This window comes from Phoca vitulina, unplaced genomic scaffold (assembly GCF_004348235.1).
Source record: "Phoca vitulina isolate PV1807 unplaced genomic scaffold, GSC_HSeal_1.0 scaffold76, whole genome shotgun sequence".
NCBI lineage: Eukaryota > Metazoa > Chordata > Mammalia > Carnivora > Phocidae > Phoca > Phoca vitulina.
Genome location: NW_022589779.1, coordinates 1,828,717 through 1,846,757, shown reverse-complemented (window position 1 = coordinate 1,846,757; position 18,041 = coordinate 1,828,717). Strand labels below are relative to the sequence as shown.

The following is an 18,041-nucleotide window of genomic DNA, read 5'->3' as shown; positions in this document are numbered from 1 at the left end:
TTTTTGATGGATCTTCTTATTAAAATTATATTATCTATATTATAAAATGTTAACATTCTTTGTTGTTTTATTGAAGCAATTATAATAATATTTTTTTTTGTGATTTATTGCATTAAAAATAAAATACCCAGTCCCAATTTACTTCATCAAGATATTACCTGTAAAAATTTACTTAATGGTTTAAGTCATTCAGATAGCTGCTGTGATATTTAGATTGCTGCTCTTCTACTTACCTATTATGTGACCTTGGAAAATTACACCTGTGTAGGCTACATTTGCTTGCCTCATAATGGGATTAATAGTTGCACCTACCGCATAGGGATGTTGTGAAAAAAGAAAAATGATAAAAACCAAAGAAGGTCCTTAGAATAAACACCCAGTAAGTATCAGCTCATGCACCATTAATCCTAATGGGGACAATGTTCTCGTGCATATCATCATACCAGTGTCATGACTCCCATCCGATCCATTTCCCTGGCAGGACTCCGAGGGGTGAGCTTTGGCGTTGAGTGTCCACTCGGGGGAGATGAACTGGCCAGTGAAGAAGCTGTAACGGAGGCAGTGATGGAGGTACCTGGGTGGACTCTTGCTAAATTCAGGCCTTCCAGGCTCACACTAGCCACTCTGTTCTCAATTTCTTCAGCACGTAACTCCGTGGATTCTTTTTCTTCCTGAATTAGCCTGAAAGATACAATTTAATTTGGATCCATTATATGCTGCTAAGATGGTAACTGGAATTCACATAAATAAATAAATAGCTCTGTGAACATTTTATATCAAATCTAATGTTTTCTTTTCTCTAAGGCTATGATATAACTTTCAAAAATTCCAGAGGCTTTCTGGCTGATTATTAGAAAATCCTTCTTTTCAAGTGATATGTAACTCCTCCCCACTTTCAGTCTAACCCTCTTTCTATACTACACCTGCTAAAACTTTTTTTTTTTTTCACCTGCTAAACCTTTTAAAACCTTGCCTGCCTAGAAAATTTCTGCCACTAATCCTTTTTTTTTTTTTTTCCTGCCACTCATCCTAATCTTACATTTGACCTGAGGTGCCAGTAAATGAGACTTTTAGAAACTCAGATCCCAACAAAGATACTGAATCTTAACTCCCACCTGATGAAACAGTACAACTGACAGAATCTTCAATGAATGGTCATTTATAATTAACATTTGGTCAAATAAAACCCTGAGATTTTTTTTAACAATACCTACTTAGCCAAGTCAACTTCAAAAAAGCACCAGGCAATGTTAATAATATGGAGATGATCTATTTATAGGCAGATAGACACATACATACATAATAAAAGAAACTGTTTTAACTGTTGCTAAAATGCTTTTGAGAAGACAAAGCACTATTACTCATTTTTTCTTTAAGGAGAAGCTTCAAGAATATGTAGAAAGAAAGAAAGAAAAGAAAGAAAGAAAGGAAGGAAGGAAGGAAGGAAAGGAAGGAAGGAAGGAAGGAAGGAAAGAAAGAAAGAAAGAAAGAAAGAAAGAAAGAAAGAAAGAAAGAAAGAAAGAAAGAAAGAAAGAAAGAAAGAAAAAGAAAGAAAGAAAGAGAAAGAAAGAAAAAGAAAGAAGAAAGAAAAACGAAAGAAAGAAAGACACAAAATAGATTCCCTTTGAAATGTCCTAATGTGTTGGGGAGAGAGTCCCATATAAATCATACAAAAGGATGAAATAATAAATAAGACCACAAAAGTAAGGCACTCAAAACAGTAGCTAACTATAGATGCACAGATTAACTAACAAACAGGACAGTGGCAAATGAAGTAATTTGATCCCTTCCTTTAAGGGAGAATAAGTAAACTGAGGAAACCAGAAAAGAGGAATTTTTTTTAATGGTTAGAATAGTTTGTGGAAGAAGAAAAATCTTAACCAGAAATAAATTCTAGTTAGTGTTAGCAGTTTTTACGAGGACGTTGTCACTGTTTTTATGAAGATGCTTATTTCTTTTTTATAATAAGTTTTTAAATTTTAATTCTAGTATAGTTTAACATACAGTGTTATATTAGTTTCAGGTGTACAATATAGTGATTCAACACTTCCATGCATATTCAGTGCTCATCATGATAAGTGTACTCTTTAATCCCCATCACCTATTTCACCCACCCTCCCACCCTCTCCCCTCTGGTAACCATCAGTTTGTTCTCTATAGTTAAGAGTCTGTTTCTTGGTTTGCCTCCCTTTTTTCCCTTTGCCCATTTGTTTTGTTTCTTAAATTCCACATATGAGTGAGATCGTATGGTATTTGGCTTTCTCTGACTTACTTCACTTAGCATTATACTCTCTAGCTCCATCCATGTTGTTGCGAATGGCAAGATTTCGTTCTTCCTCTTTTTTTTTTTCTTTTTTTTTGAGAGAGAGAAAAAGAGAGCACACACAGATGCACACATGTGAGTGAGGGGAGGTGAGGGGCAGAGGGAGAGGGGGATTTTTTTTATGTTGTACACCTGCAACATGTGCATTTCTTTTTTTTTAAATTTTTTATTTAAATTCAATTTAATTAACATATACTGTATTATTAGTTTCAGAGGTAGAATTTAGTGATTCATCAGTTGCATATAACACCCAGTGCTCATTAGTTCAAGTGCCCTCCTTAATGCCCATCACCCAGTTACCCCATCCCCCCACCCACCTCTTCTCCAGCAAGAGAATCTTAAGCAGGCTCCATGCAGAGCCTGAGGCAAGGCTCAGTCTCACAACCCTAAGATCATGACCTGAGCCGAAATCAAGAGTCAGATACTTAGCCAACTGAGCCACTCAGGTGCCCCAAGTTTTCATTCTATTTTAGGGCTGAATAATTTTCCATTGTATGTATATACCACTTCTTTATCCATTTATCTATTGATGGACACTTGGGCTGCTTCCATAGTCTGGTTTCTGTAAATAATGCTGCAATAAACATAGGGTTGCATGAATCCCTTTGAATTAGTGTTTTGGTATTTTTTGAGTAAATACCTAGTAGTGTGATTACTGGATCTTAGGGCAGTTCTATTTTTTTTTTTTTTTAAAGATTTTACTTACTTGTCAGAGAGAGAGAGAGCCCACAAGCAAGGGGAGCAGCAGGCAAAGGGAGAAGCAGGCTCCCTGCTGAGCAAGGAGCCCAATGTGGGACTCGATTCCAGGACCCTGGGATCATGACCTGAGCCAAAGGCAGACACTTAACCGATTGAGCCACCCAGGTGTCTCGGGTAGTTCTCTTTTTAACTTTTTGAGGAACCTCTGTACTGTTTTCCAGAGTGGCTGCACCAGTTTGCATTCCCACCATCAGTGTAAGAGGATTCTCCTTTCTCCACATCCTCACCAACACCTGCTATTTCTTGTGTTTTTGATTTTAGCCATTCTGACAGTTGTGAAGTAGTATCTCATTGTGCTTTTGATTTGCATTTCCCTGAATATTAGTGATGTTGAGCATCTTTTCATGTGTCTGTTGGCCATCTGTATGTCTTCTTTGGAAAAATGTCTGTTCATGTCTTTTACCCATTTTAATTAGATTATTTATTTTTGGGGTGTTGAGTTGTATAAATTTTTTATGTATTTTGAATATTAACCCTTTATTGGATATGTCATTTGCAAATATCTTCTCCCATTCCGTAGGTTACCTTCTAGCTTTGTTGATCGTTTCCTTAACTGTGCAGAAGCTTTTTATTTTTATGTAGTCCCAATAGTTCATTTTTGCTTTTGCTTCCCTTGTCTCAGGAGACATATCTAGAAAAATGTTGCTATGGCTGATGTCAGAAATTACTGCCTATGCTCTCTTCTAGGATTTTCAGAGTTTCATGTCTCACATTTAGATCTTTAATCCATTTTGAATTTGTTTGTGTATAGTATAAGAAAGTGGTCGAGTTTCATTCTTTTGCATGTAGCTGTCCAGTTTTCTCAACACTATTTGTTGAAGAGACTGTTTTTTTCCCATTGTATATTCTTTCCTCCTCTAAGATTAATTGACCATATATTTGTGAGTTTATTTCTGTGTTTTCTATGATGTTCCATTGATCTATGTGTCTATTTTTATGCCAATACCATACTGTTTTACTAAAGGTTTGTAATATAACTTGAAGTCTGGAATTGTGATATGTCCAGTTTTTACTTTTTCAAGATTGCTTTGGCTATTCAGGGTCTATTGTGGTTCCACACAAATTTTAGGATTGTTCTAGTTTTGTGAAAAATATTATTGATATTTTGATAGGGATTGCTTTAAATTTGTAGATTGCTTTGGGTATAGACATTTTTTGGGTATAGACATTTTAACAATATTTGTTCTTCTAATCCATGAACATGGAATGTCTTTGCATTTTTTTGTGTTGTTTTTTATTTCTTTCATCAACATCTAATAGTTTTCAGAGTAGAGGTCTTTCACCTCCTTGGTTAAGTTTATGCCAACATATTTCATTATTTTTTTAGTGCATTTGTAAATGGGATTGCTTCATTATTAGTGTATAGAAATGCAACAGATTTCTGTACATTGATTTTGTATCCTGCCACCTTAATGAATTCATTTATTAGTTCTAGTAGTTTTTTGGTGGAGTCTTTAGGGTTTTTTTATATACAGTATCATGTCATCTGTAATTAGTGAAAATATTAGTTCTTCCTTACCAATCTGGACATTTTTTTCTTTCTTTTTGTTGTCTAATTGCTATGGCTAGGACTTCCAGTACTATGTTGAGTAACAGTGGTGAGAGTGGACATCCTTGTCTTTTTCCTGACCTTAAGGGAAAAGCTCTGTTTTTCATCACTGAGTATGATACTTTTGTGGGTTTTTCATGTAAAGTCTTTATTATGTTGAGATATTTTCCCTCTAAATCTACTTTGTTGAGGGTTTTTATCATGAATGGATATTGTACTTTGTCAAATGCTTTTTCTTCATCTATTGAAATGATCATATGGTTTTTATCCTTTTTCTTATTGATGTGATATATCACATTGATGGATTTGTGAATATTTAACCACCCTTGCATTCTGGGACTAAATCCCACTTGATTGCAGTGAATGATTTTTTTAATGTATTGTTGGATTTGGTTTGCTACTATTTTGTTGAGAATTTTTGCATCTATGTTCATCAGAGATATTGGCCTATAGTTCTCTTTTATTTTTGTGATGTCTTTATCTGGTTTTGGTATCAGAGTGATACTGGCCTCATAGAATGGATTTGAAAGTTTTCCTTTATCTTATATTTTTTGGAATAGTTTGAAATGAATTGGTATTACCTCTTCTTCAAATGTTCAAATTTTCTATTTCTTCTTGCTTCAGGTTATACATTTCTAGGAATTTATCCATTTCTTCAAGTTTGTCCAATTTGTTGGCATATAATTTTTCATAATATTCTCTTACAATTGTTTGTATTTCTTTGGTGTTGCTTATTATTTCTTCTCTTTCATTTGTGATTTGTTTATATGGGTCTTTATTTTATTTTATGAGTCTAGCTAGATGTTTATCAATTTTGTTGATCTTAATGAACCAACTCCTGGTTTCATTTATCTCTTCTTTAGTTTTTGTTTGTTCATTTATTTTTAGTTTCTATATAATTTATTTCTGCTCTAACCTTTATTATTTCCTTCCTTCTGCTGGTTTTGCGTTTGTTTGTTATTTTTCTAGCTCCTTTAGGTGTAAAGTTAAATTGGTTATTTGAGATTTTTCTTGCTTCTAGCCTGCATTGTTATAAACTTTCCTCTTAGAACCACTTTGGCTGCATCCCAAAGATTATGGACCATTGCATTTTCATTTTGATTTGTTTCCATGTAATTTTTAATTTCTCTTTGATTTTTCCATTGACTCATTTTTAAGTTTCAACCCATTCTTTAATCCTCTCCACACCACATTTTAGGTATATGGTGTCACATTTTACATCCTTTTATTTTGTGAATCCCTTGACTAATTTTTACAGATATATTCTTTACCTTTAGTTTTGGAATTTGTTCTTCCAGTCTTCAGATCATTTTCTGGGTTATATTCACTTATGTGAGTGTTGTAGTTGTATCCACAGGATGAGATGAGCTTAGAGTCCTCCTAATCCACCATCTTCCCCTGCTGTCCAAGATGCCTATTTCTTTTGAATGTTGCTATATACTTGAATTATATGTAGTTCTTAATTTCTTAAAAACTAGCAACTATATTAAATACATTATTAGGGTCAGCAAGGAAACATATAAAAGGGTATCAACTTAATTAGTCTAGACCAAGATTATAACTGGGCTTTACTACCCTAAAGTAACAAAGTTGAGGTCCTAGAGGGACATGGGTTGTTATTGAGGGTGTGTGTATATATTTTCGATGAAAACAAATATCACAGATACATACTCGATTTCAAATCTACTCAGTGTGTTAAATCATTAGCTCTGTAGCATCAAAAAATGTCATTCAGTTTGAATTTATGTTCTATATTATTTTTTCTATTTATACTAATCAAATATTTATGAAACACTTTCTATTTATCAAGAAAAGTGCTAATACCTGGATATAAAAGACAGTGAGCAAAACAAGATATATTTCTTGTTCTTATATAATTTACAATCTAATGAAGGTAAGAAAGACAGTAAAATGAACTGAAGGACAGAAGAAGGGATGGTGGTAAGAGTAAAGAGGGTGAAATGTTATGGGACAATGGTGTGGAATGAGGAGAATGTTCTAGAAGAAAGGAACAGCAACCACAAAGGAGAGAGCAAGGAAGATTCAAAGAACTGGAAGTCATGTATAATGGAACATGGAATCAGGTAGGTGAGAATGTTGAGGAAGGTGGGGCACTGTAGACAATATGGAGTATTTTGTTCTTTATCTTAAGAGCAACTGAAGGGTTTGAAAAAGGGTTACTTTACCTAAGCACATTGGGTTTTAAAAAAGTCTTCTCTGGTTGCAGTGCTACTTTGGATTAGATGGGAACCCATACACCGTGAGGAAACCAGAAAGAATTATTGTCATCTACATGAGAACCTATTACAATGTGCAATAGGCTGATGATAGAAGAGAACTGGATAGATGTGAATTGTATTAGGAGGTAACACACTTAGCTAGAGCCAGAAAAACAAACAAACAAACAAAACCCATTGTTCGAAATATTAAAAAACTGTTCATCCATTGAGAAAAAACAAGTTAAGAGTAGTTTCCCGATGTTTGAAAGACTGTAAATCCACCTGACACAGTTAGGTTCTTTACTGGGGTTAGTCAAGTTAATGATAAGTAAAGACTACTAACATCATTGGGATTTGAGACAGTATATATTAAGTTAAAAATTGAAATTATCAACATTTCTCAATGTTTGAATTGATAACTTGTACAACTTCAACTCTATAATGTAATCTACTCTTTGGAAACCATCTATTATCCACTGTGGTGATAGTGCATTTTTTTCATATCTACTATGAAATAATTCAGTCCTAGTTAATTTCACTCTGATGTCTAAATAGTTTTAAGGAGCTGGCTGCATATTAATTGCATACTATTTAGTACCTTTATGGCAGTGTTAAATGTACCTTAAGAATGTACCTTATTACCACAAATATCATTTAAACAGTAAATTTAAATGTAAAAAGTGCTTTAAAATTCAAAGGTTCCCAGATGATGCCTGTGCTTCTGGTTTAATTATCTCATTTTTAGTATCAAAGTCTTCTAATCCTTTAAAACAATCAGTGATAATTGAACTCACCTGATTTCTTTGTTGATGGCATCCAATTGTTCCTGAAGCATCATGGCTAGAGTCTGGGCATCAGAATGACCGCTTGGAGAGAGAAGATCCATTGAGCTAAAAATAGTTTCTCTGTCATCATCATCAATATCAGACATTTCTGTGTCACTTTCAAAAGGGTGGCTGCTTAGCACTCCAATTTGCTGAGTTCTATTCCACTCATGATCCCCAAGAGACTTCACCTGTGTGGTAAATGAGTAATTACCATATGTATCATATTGCTCATTATTAAAGCACTATTCTGAAAAATATCAACAAAAAGCACCCATGCTTTATAGTTTACCTAGCAAAAGCAGAACTGATTATTACCATTTTAATGCATTGTTTCAATAAAATATTTCCTTGACATCTTAAGTAATGGCAGATATTAATCGTCAGCATAAATACCAAGATTTTAATAGGAATAATGATGATAAACTTATGCATGATTTCTAGTTCAACCCCAATTCAAGTTAACAATCACTTTAAAGCATCTATGTTTGAAACATTTTTCCTTCTTTCCAAATATAACAATCTCTATTCACTTGTACTGGAGCATTTCCATCTCTTATACTAGTCTTACTTACACTTTCTTATTATAGACTGAGACTGCAAATATTATCACACTAGTTATATAATAATTCTCTCCCCAACATTCATTTACATAGATTCTAACAAAGTATAATTAAAATAATATTGAAAAGTGATTTAATTTCATCTCTACTTCTCTGATCACTTAAATGCTTCATTGATTTTTTAAGCCCAAGGCACACTAATTTACATGACTATGGTTTTTATTTGATATAATAAATCCCTCATGTGAATGAAAATCTTTTTTTGTAAGTAATCTCTACGCCCCATGTGGGGCTCCAACTCATGACCCTGAGATCAAGAGTTGCATGCTCTACTGACTAAGCCAGCCAGGTGCCCCCAAAGATAATATATCTATCGGTGTTTTTCGCTGTTATCTGAGGGTAGGAGAGGAAGGGAAGTAAGAGAGAGGGGACCTAGAGTTTTCTGCATTTTAAAAAGTTGTTTTTCATTTTTGTGATGATGTAAAATGATTTTCTGGTGGGGGGGGAACCACATGTAAATACCACAGTATTTATTTAAGATTTGAGGACCTGAATTAGCATTTGTGTTATAAATTTTTTTGGTACCAAGTAGCACTAATTTATTTGTCATATACAAATGAGAAAAGAACTAAGATGGACTTGATTTATTCTTCATTTGTTCACTTCTTATTCATTCATTTAACAGATATTGAATGCCTACTATGAAGGATTAATTTATACATGACACAGGTACCAATTAAAAACCATAGGGTATCAAGGACCTGTATACAAGTAAGGACAATTAGGTTATGTAGTATTCAACACATGAAAGTGGTTGCGGAGAACAACTTATACTTAGGGCACAAAGGAACTATAGTACTTCTCTATAAAATGCCACTCTACACTTACAATATACATGGCTTATATGTAGTGAATGAATGAAGATTGGCACTGCAGTTTATCATGAAGAGTTCTCTATAAACACTTTCAATAGTCTATGTACATTTTCCTCAAAGTTTTATTAAAATAGCAATTATAATTAAAATATTTAATTAATCCTAATTAACAATATGAATACCATTGCATAAGTGCCCAAACAAACCAAGAGTCCATTTGTTTGGCAATACAGCATAAGGGATAAAAAAGCATGGAATTCGAAACCACACAAATAAAGGTTCAAGTTTTGACTCTATCACTTTGCTGGCTGTATAATGTTGAACACTTAAAATTTCTGAGCTTCAATCTTTTTATGTCTGAAGTTAGCATAAAAATAGAACCAAATTCAAAGGGTTATGTGGATACACACATGGGGAATGCTTAGTTCAACTTCTGGTACATAGCAGTGGTTTTGCATTAGTTATAGTTTTAAAAATATGTCATATGTCATGCTTGAAACTAAAAATGCTAGCAGTTGGAATTCTCTCAGTATTAAAATTCTATTCAAGGTGGAGTAAGATATTTACTTAGAATCATCAAAGACTTGAAATAAAAAAAAAAATTAACCTTTGGCTCATCTCTTCGCACACCCATGCGGCCTCTCCTGGGCCTTCTTATTACTTTAGTTGTTCTGTAATCAGACTGGCTGTCCACTAGGGATCCAACAGAATACCGCAACTCAGCTGAGGTGTCTAGATGAGTTCTGGAAAAAGGAAAAATACGAAACATGACCAATTGCAGAAGTTAAACTTCCCAGCAAATCACTATCAACTGCTTAATTGTCAATAAAGAATAAAGCATAAACCCTCAAGAAAAAAGAAAAATTCAAGGAAGAAAACTGATGAATTGTCATGATTCTTTGAGGTCTCTTCTGAGGCTTATGTCAAAAATTCCAGTCTCAGGTTCATTCCCGAAAGTGAAGTGAATTTTCTGTTTAGAATAGAAAAAATCTGTTTGTTCATTAATTATCATTTTCAATTGTGGTAGTAAAATTAAACATATTAAGATGGACAACCAAGATCCATTGGCTTAAATTCTGGCAATTCTTTTTTGTTGAAGTATTTAGTGTACATATCAACATATGTTATTTATTGCTGTATCCCTTTATTTTTTTAACAAAATAGGATATACCACCAGATAATTTTTCAGCTTTTGTTAAGACACTGTTTCAAAAAGATAAAGAAAAATCTTTTGATAAGCACATTTGATTCTGAAATCTGCTTAGAGATGAAATAGTTGGAAAATTCCAATAGAAAAATATTATCACACTGGTTTTCAATAAACATGATAATAAAGTACACTGTAATCAAAGTGTAATAAAGGTTTCTCCAGACACATTATTTATATAGAGATTTACAACAAATTCAGTTTATTGCTATAATCATGATGAGAACAGTGACAGCGTGCTGTCCTATAAAATGCTCTATCATCAGTATGAAATATGCTTAATGCTGTATTTTCTCTTGAACTGGAGGTCCTGATGATCTACTGTGCTCTTTCTATTAGTTCTCTTTGTGGAAAAAGAAAAGGGAAAAACCAAGCATTTCCAAACGATAGGCAAGATTAGAAAAGGTTAGGTAAGTTCTAGGTTTTTGCAACAGTAGAAGACACTGACCTAACTGATGCAAATCCTGGTTTTGTCAAATAGAACTTTAAAGCAAATGGACTAAGAAATCATCCCCCAAGTAGAGGACAGCTGTTCGTTTTTATAGCGGTGAGCTTCAAATTTAATCAAGCAAACTGGTTTTATTATGGATTAGTCATATATAAAAACTAATGAACCAGGTTATACTCATAAATAGGACTTCTCTCAGCCTCTATAACAGGGTCTGTGTTTCATGAAGACAAAGGTCAGATTTTAATCACCACTGTATGCTTAAGGAGGTATTCCTAGCATATAATAAACACTTGATAAATATCTGGTAAGATAATGAATGAATGAAATTAATTATTATACAGTCTAAACTGTCTACCTCAGAATATTCTAAGTACATTTTTTCTGTCACTGCCTGGGTAATATCTCTATGGTCATCAGAGTGGAGATTCTAAAATTATAACTCATCATTCTAGGAGTATTGTTTTCTTGTTGTTTTATCTCTCAACTCCAAGTCATTTATAAAAACATGAACCAAAACACAGATCTGCTCCTATTGATGCACTGCTTAAACTCTTCAAGGGCCTTACAATGCCCTTGACAATCTAGAACCCTCCTTCTTATTCCAGCTTCACTTCTAGTTACTATCTGCCTCTCCTCTCTCCAGCCATACAGACTTCCTTTCAATTTCTCGAACAACTCACACTTTCCTCTAATCCTAAGCCTTTGAACATACTGCTGTTTCTGCTGGAAATAGTCATCACACGTTTATGTGGTTAACATTTTTAAAGTCTCAGATTAAAATTTCCATTGTCTTATATTATTGTAGCCCCTCTATTGTAATTGTCCTCACAGTATCCCTGTATTTCCCATTTGAAACATGTATTCTTCATCACCATTACCGCTATATCTCCAATGCAGTTTCTTGCAAGTAGAAAGTGCATAACTGATCTTGAAAGAACAAAAGGCCTGAACCAATGCAACTTTAGAAGAGCCCATTGCTTATACTTCATCTAAAGCAGTTACCGCTCACCTCTCTTCTTTTATTCAACTCCATGAGCTACTTTACTAACAGAAATCAGAGTCAATATTTCCATACATTTCAACTTTTAAATAATTTTTGGTGTACAATATTTTGAGTCACTCGGAGGTCTAAGTTACAATATAGTCACCAGTTCCTTTAGACATGAACCCGTGCAGTTTTCCCACCTGAATCTCCTGTAACTCTTGCATATAATCTCACCAAAGAACTTCCATAGATAAATCAAGTCTGAATTTTCTTAGAGAACATCTTTTACCCATCTCTAAGATTCCTGAAATGTCTTCCATTGTCCTTTCTAATGACCCAGATCCTACCTTTCTTCAGAGTTGAGCTAAATCAGACCTTCTCCAGCCATTTATTATTCTCAGATGAGATACTAGTAGAGGATATTAGTTACTGATATTCACCAACTTTAGCTCATCTCTTCCTCCCTCTCTGCCTGTATGATCAATGAAATTCTCATGCATCTTCTGTTTTCTTTATAATTTCTTTTTAAATTGTGCACTCAGAAGCATGGATGTTTGATAAATAATTGCCGTTCAATAAATATTGTTATCTTATAACATATTGTAATTCCATCCCATCAGTTTATAATTGCTGTTCAATAAATATTGTTATCTTATACCATATTATAATTCCATACCATCAGTTTATCTATCAATAATTCCTATAATACTTTATACTTATGATTTACTGTTTACAAAACCCCCTTTTGATCACATGTCACAAAGTAAGCTTGTGAGATAGTCATAAAATTATTACTTTATATACAATTCATGTAAAATACATATGAAATTTGAACTTATTAAGGAAAATAGGCTTTCCAAAATCGAACAGCTAGTAATAGCTTGTCTTAGACCTAGGGATGTCAGTCTTCTTATTCTTGGTCTAGCTTTGTTTCTACTACAAGCTGTTGTATCAGAGAATTGTTCTATATGTACTTCCCAAGCTTCCACGATGATCCTTCGTTTTGGATAAGTTCCCGTTATTAGGCTGTCCATGATGACTCACTGCAGTGATGAAATTTTAGACAATACTTCTACAACTCTGTTTTTTTCCCCAATGATATGTATGTATATATTTAATTCCAGTATAATTAATGTACAGTGTCATATTAGTTTCAGATGTATAATATAGTGATTCAACAATTTTATACATTACTCAATACTCATCACAATAAGTGTACTCTTAATCCTCTTTACCTATTTCACCCATCCCCCTACCGCCTTTCCCTCTGGTAACCACCAGTTTGTTCTTTATAGTTAAGAGTCTGGTTTTTTGTTTGTCTCTCTCCTCACACCCCAGGACCCCCCCTTTTTAAAATACAACCCTGTACTTCTGAGACCAAAGGTCAAAAAGCCAACAAAATGGCCATTTGGCTCTATTAAAAATATTAAACTTGTTGACTGGATGATGCTCATTCTATGTATTCACTCTGTTGATATTTTTTATAAGCTCTTGCCCTTCATCAACACCATCATTGTCATCATCACCACCTTGTGAATATATATCACTGAATTAAAAATAGCTTCAGTTCAGATACATAAATCATAACAAAGCATTTAGACAAATAAACAAGATTTTCTAAATTAAAGACCTACATTTTTAAAAGTTCTTTGGGTGTTTTTGTGCCTGCAGAACTGTGTTTCTTATATTAAACTGAAGGTAGAAATACTCAAAATGCTGAATTTTATTTTTATTAATACTTTACATTAAAGAGAATATAAGCACCTTGATATTTATTAATACTTACATTATTACTTTTATTAATACTTACATTAAAGGGGATATAAGCACCTTTTGAATTTTTTTAACTTGGATTTTTCCTCGGAGTATCTGAAAAATGCTTTAGTAGATATTCATTCATTCAGTGATATCTATTGTGAGTATAATATACCAATGTTTGTTTGTTTATTTGTTTGTTTTAGGTGCTGAGATTATAGTAACCAAAACAAACAAAAATTCCAGCCTCTGTGGAGCTAACATTCTTAGGATAAGTATAAGACCAAGAAAAATGAACTTCTAAAAGTCTGTGGTGGTCAAAAGTTTCAGATAGCCGATATGATTGTGTTGTTAAATAAATAATCAAATAAGTAAATCCTTGTAGGGTTTCTTATTAACCTTAAATAAAAGGCCCTAGCACAAAAGAAAATTATATGTGAATTATCAAGATTGATCTATCTATCTAGAGAGTAAATAATCATATCATTGCTTCTTTCTTTCAAGATGAGGTATTGAGTCAAAGTAGATGAGTATGGCTAAACATATTTGTTTTTAAAACATGTATAATTTCTCCTTCACTCTGTATCTGCAATTAATTTAACAAAAGAGGTAGGTGCTAAGGGACCATAATTAATGATATTTCTTCAGTCACATTAAGTATTGAAAACATTTCTGCATGTAGAGAAAAGAGGTGTTGCTGCTTCCTAGAATGAGATGTAATCTCCTTATATACAGTTCCATTTCTTCATTGAACACTCTTTTTATGTATTTATAGCTATGTAATTAAATGCAGAATACAAAAGGTAATAATTTAAATTTTTATTGCATATTTGCAGGACAGATTACTAAATTAGAGAATGATTTTTGAATATAGAAACAGTAAATCAGTCAGGAGTGAACATAGGGCAATGCCTGCTGAGCAATAAGAGGTACTTATTTATTTTATTTGAGGCAATATGAAATCATAAAAAGTTCATATTGATTTTTGGTGAGCTATAGATAAGATTTTAATTTACTATTACCTTGATATTGTGGGTTCAATTAAAGAGCCAGTTCTCATTTTCAATTGGTCAAGTTCAGATCTCAGCTTTTCAATTTCTTCTGCTAATCTTTCCTAAAAATCAAAGAAGTTTTACTCAGAAGCTATGTAAATGCCAATAATACCAACATTCAATTATGACAAACCAAGCTACCAAGCTTAATGGCTTTTTAAAAATGGAAAACTGATGGATATAGTTTTATTAAAGATAATAATCTTGACAGTAAAATACGCCTAATTTTTCCCTTGTAATGAAATGTGAATAGCAGAAATCAATAAAAATTATCTATATTGTCTGGCATTCATTAATCCTAAATTTTTGCAAACATATGGGAATCCTAAGATTATGACTAGTTATGTATACATCACTTCAAAATGCAGAGTCATAATCATAGCCAGTTAAAAAATAAAGAAAAGGTCTTATTTATGCAGTAAGTGAAGGACTTTGATTATTCTATAAGCGTTGTAGTACAGATGGATGAAGAGAAAGAAAAATGGATTAAAAAGATGGGGAAAAAATGATTACCTATTTTAGGTTAAAATTATCAGTTTGATATTGGTAGCATTATTTGTGCATCTGAAAATTTTCTCAGATTGGTATTATACTTTCAGTCTGTAGATTTTTTAAGATAAGGGTTGTCCTGTAGCCCTTAATTAAATGCTTATGTAAGCATTTAATTTTGTTTTCATGATTATAACTTTTATAATGTTATAAAAGTTTAAATGTATCCTTCTGGATTTTCTATTGCTGTTTTATTTCCTGTCCCACCAGCCAATGCTTGACATTTTACTTGAATCATACTTCATTTCTCACTATACATTTTTGTCGGTGTGGCTTTCCCAATATTTCTCTCATTTGCCCTTTTTATTCTTAGCACCATCATTCTACTTAATACATTTTTTACTTTTTTCCTGCATTATTTCACCAGCTTCCACAGAAGTGGTGCTGTCTCCAATCTCTTCTCTACACAATCTTCTGCTAGTTGTATCATTTTATTTTTTTAATTAAAAATTATTTATTTTAGAGAGAGAGAGAACGAGCATGAGCACGAGGGGGAGAGGGAGAGAGAATCTCAAGCAGACTGTGAGCTAAGTGTGGAGCCTGATGTGGGGCCTGATCTCAGGACCTTGAGATCATGACCTGAGCTAAAACCAAGAGTCAGACGCTTAACTGACTGCGCCACCTAGGTGCCCGTAGTTGTATCATTTTAAAAAATACATATGATCAAATAAATTATTTGCCTAAAATATTCAATGGTTTCTTATTGCATTTATTAATTCTTTTGTTTGTTATTTCCACAAATATGCATAGAGCACCTCTGTTGTGCTACACACTATGATAAAGTAGCAAAATAAAAAATTCCCTGCCCTCACATAATTTATAATCTAGTAAAAAAGATAATAAACAGAGTCTACAGGATGTTGGTAGGAAACAGAAAATAAAAGGGTCATGGAAGGGCTCTCAAATAAAGTGTTATTTGAGCAAAGACCTAAAGGAAGGGAGTTTAAAAAAATGGGAATGTCTTAGGAAAAGGCATAGCAGGGGTTGCAAATGTCCCTTATTGGGAGGGGAGTATATTTGTTGAAGGAGTAGGCAAGGAGGTCACTGTGGCAGAAATGGACAGGTTAAAGAGAAAGACAGATAGGGAATAGATTTAGAAAAGTGTGGTTGCAGGGCTTGGGAAGGGTAGTCCTGAAAGCCTGGTCAACCATTTTGAAGTCTTTGGTTTTTATTCTGAGTGAGATAGCAAATGACTAGAGGATTTTTGAGTAGAGAGGTGACATGATCATTCTAAGAGCAGTGAAATGGACCGTTGAATAAGATTGGGAGGGAGGGAAGAATAAAATTATTACTGTTCTTCCAAAAACATAGGCAAGAGAATTGTGGCCTGGATAATAATGGTGTTAGAGAGAATGGCTGGATTTTGGTTATATCTTGATGACAGAACTAACAAATTTGCTATTGGACTGAATGTGGGGTGGGAGATAAAGAAAGGGGTCAAGAATGACTCCAAGGTTAACCTGAGTAAGAGAAGGAGTTGTGATTTACTGAGAAAATGAGAAGATGGCTGCTGGTGGTAGTTTAGACTGGTGGTGCTGGCGTTTGGGGTGGAGGGATTGACTTGTAATGTTTGAGGTGCGAAAGTGTCCAAATAAAGATACTGAGTTGGCTCTTGAATGCATGAACTCTCTCAGCAGAGAGGACCCAGTAGGTGATCTAAATTTGGAAATGCTCAATTTATAGATGGTATTTAAATCCATGAGATCAAATGAGACTGAACTCAGGGACTGAATATGGAGAAGAAATTCAAAAACCAGTCCTAGGAATTTCATATTTTAGAGATCAACATGATGAAGAGAAACAATAAGAAGAGGTTGAATATACAGGAGATTTTGCTAATGATGGACAGTCAGTTACAGATAATTGAGTCAAAATCTGAGTAGTAGTTAGATTAGGAAATATGTTCAGCTGTATGGGATGATATTCAGAAATGAGGTATGACCTGGGATTTGCCTCCTCTAGTTACTAGCATGAACAAGGGTGCAAAGCATGGAATGTTTAGTTCTGCTGCTTGCTTAGGCAGATTGTTGAAGCTACAAGGCTTGGGTAGGTGGTGGGGGAGTGGGTTCTGGGGATCTTGCCAGGAGCACACAGAGCTTTGGATAACATAACATTACATAACAGGATCAAGTCCAAAATCCACAATCTGGTCACAACCTAGTTCTTTAAACACATACCAGTCACAGCAAACTTCTGGTGATTCAGCAAATCAACCATCTTTGTTTTCTTTGTGCTATCACATAGGCTCTGTCCTCTGCCCTACCCTTCTCTATTTGATAAGATCTTATATGCCTTCAAGAGCCTGATGAAATGGCATCTCCCCTGTGTAGACTTTCTTAACAACTTCAGAAAGAATTAGATGCTATCTTCTAGGCACCATATTGTATTGCTATAGCAGATCTCTCTTGCAGGAGATCTTATATACTCTGACTGTGGGACCAAACAGCTTTAAATTAACCTCATAATATTTAACATTCAGTGGGGCTAAATGTACAATTGCCTTTTTTTTAAAAATTTTTATTCTCTCATCTTTTCCAATACTTTCCCTATGCCATACTATTGCCAGATTTTCCCTCTGTCCCTCCCTCCCTTCCCTCCTTTGCTCCCTCTCTCTCTCCTTTTTCTTTTGTTCAACACACATGTATAGGTCACTTCTTAAATTAGTGATTTTATATTATATTATATGCTTATGCTAAACAAAATGAAATCCGACAAAATTGCTCACAGGAATTTACAGGCTAATGAAGGAGGAAAAGACATATTAGCAATTACAGCTTTTAACGTTTCATAATTTAGTCCTTACCTGCCTCTTCTACCATATATCCTACAATAGGAGTAACTGATTCTAGCCAAAATTGTTATGCCCATTATTATTTAAGATATCAGACTCCCTACCTCACCCTCTCCCCACAAAAAGCACCTGCAATCAT

At 33.8% G+C, this 18,041-nt stretch overlaps 1 protein-coding gene across 21 annotated transcripts in view; it reads right to left on the bottom strand.

Moving 5' to 3' along the window:
• PPFIA2 (PTPRF interacting protein alpha 2) overlaps window positions 1-18,041 on the bottom strand; it is a 469,533-nt gene that overhangs the window by 77,159 nt on the left and 374,333 nt on the right. For all 21 annotated transcript variants that reach the window (XM_032393724.1, XM_032393725.1, XM_032393729.1 and 18 more), the window contains 4 exons: window positions 14,533-14,624; window positions 9,720-9,855; window positions 7,645-7,865; window positions 444-681 (listed from right to left, as the gene is read on the bottom strand). In XM_032393724.1, coding sequence (XP_032249615.1) covers window positions 444-681; window positions 7,645-7,865; window positions 9,720-9,855; window positions 14,533-14,624 — 687 coding nt within the window. The remainder of the gene's footprint in view (window positions 1-443; window positions 682-7,644; window positions 7,866-9,719; window positions 9,856-14,532; window positions 14,625-18,041) is intronic.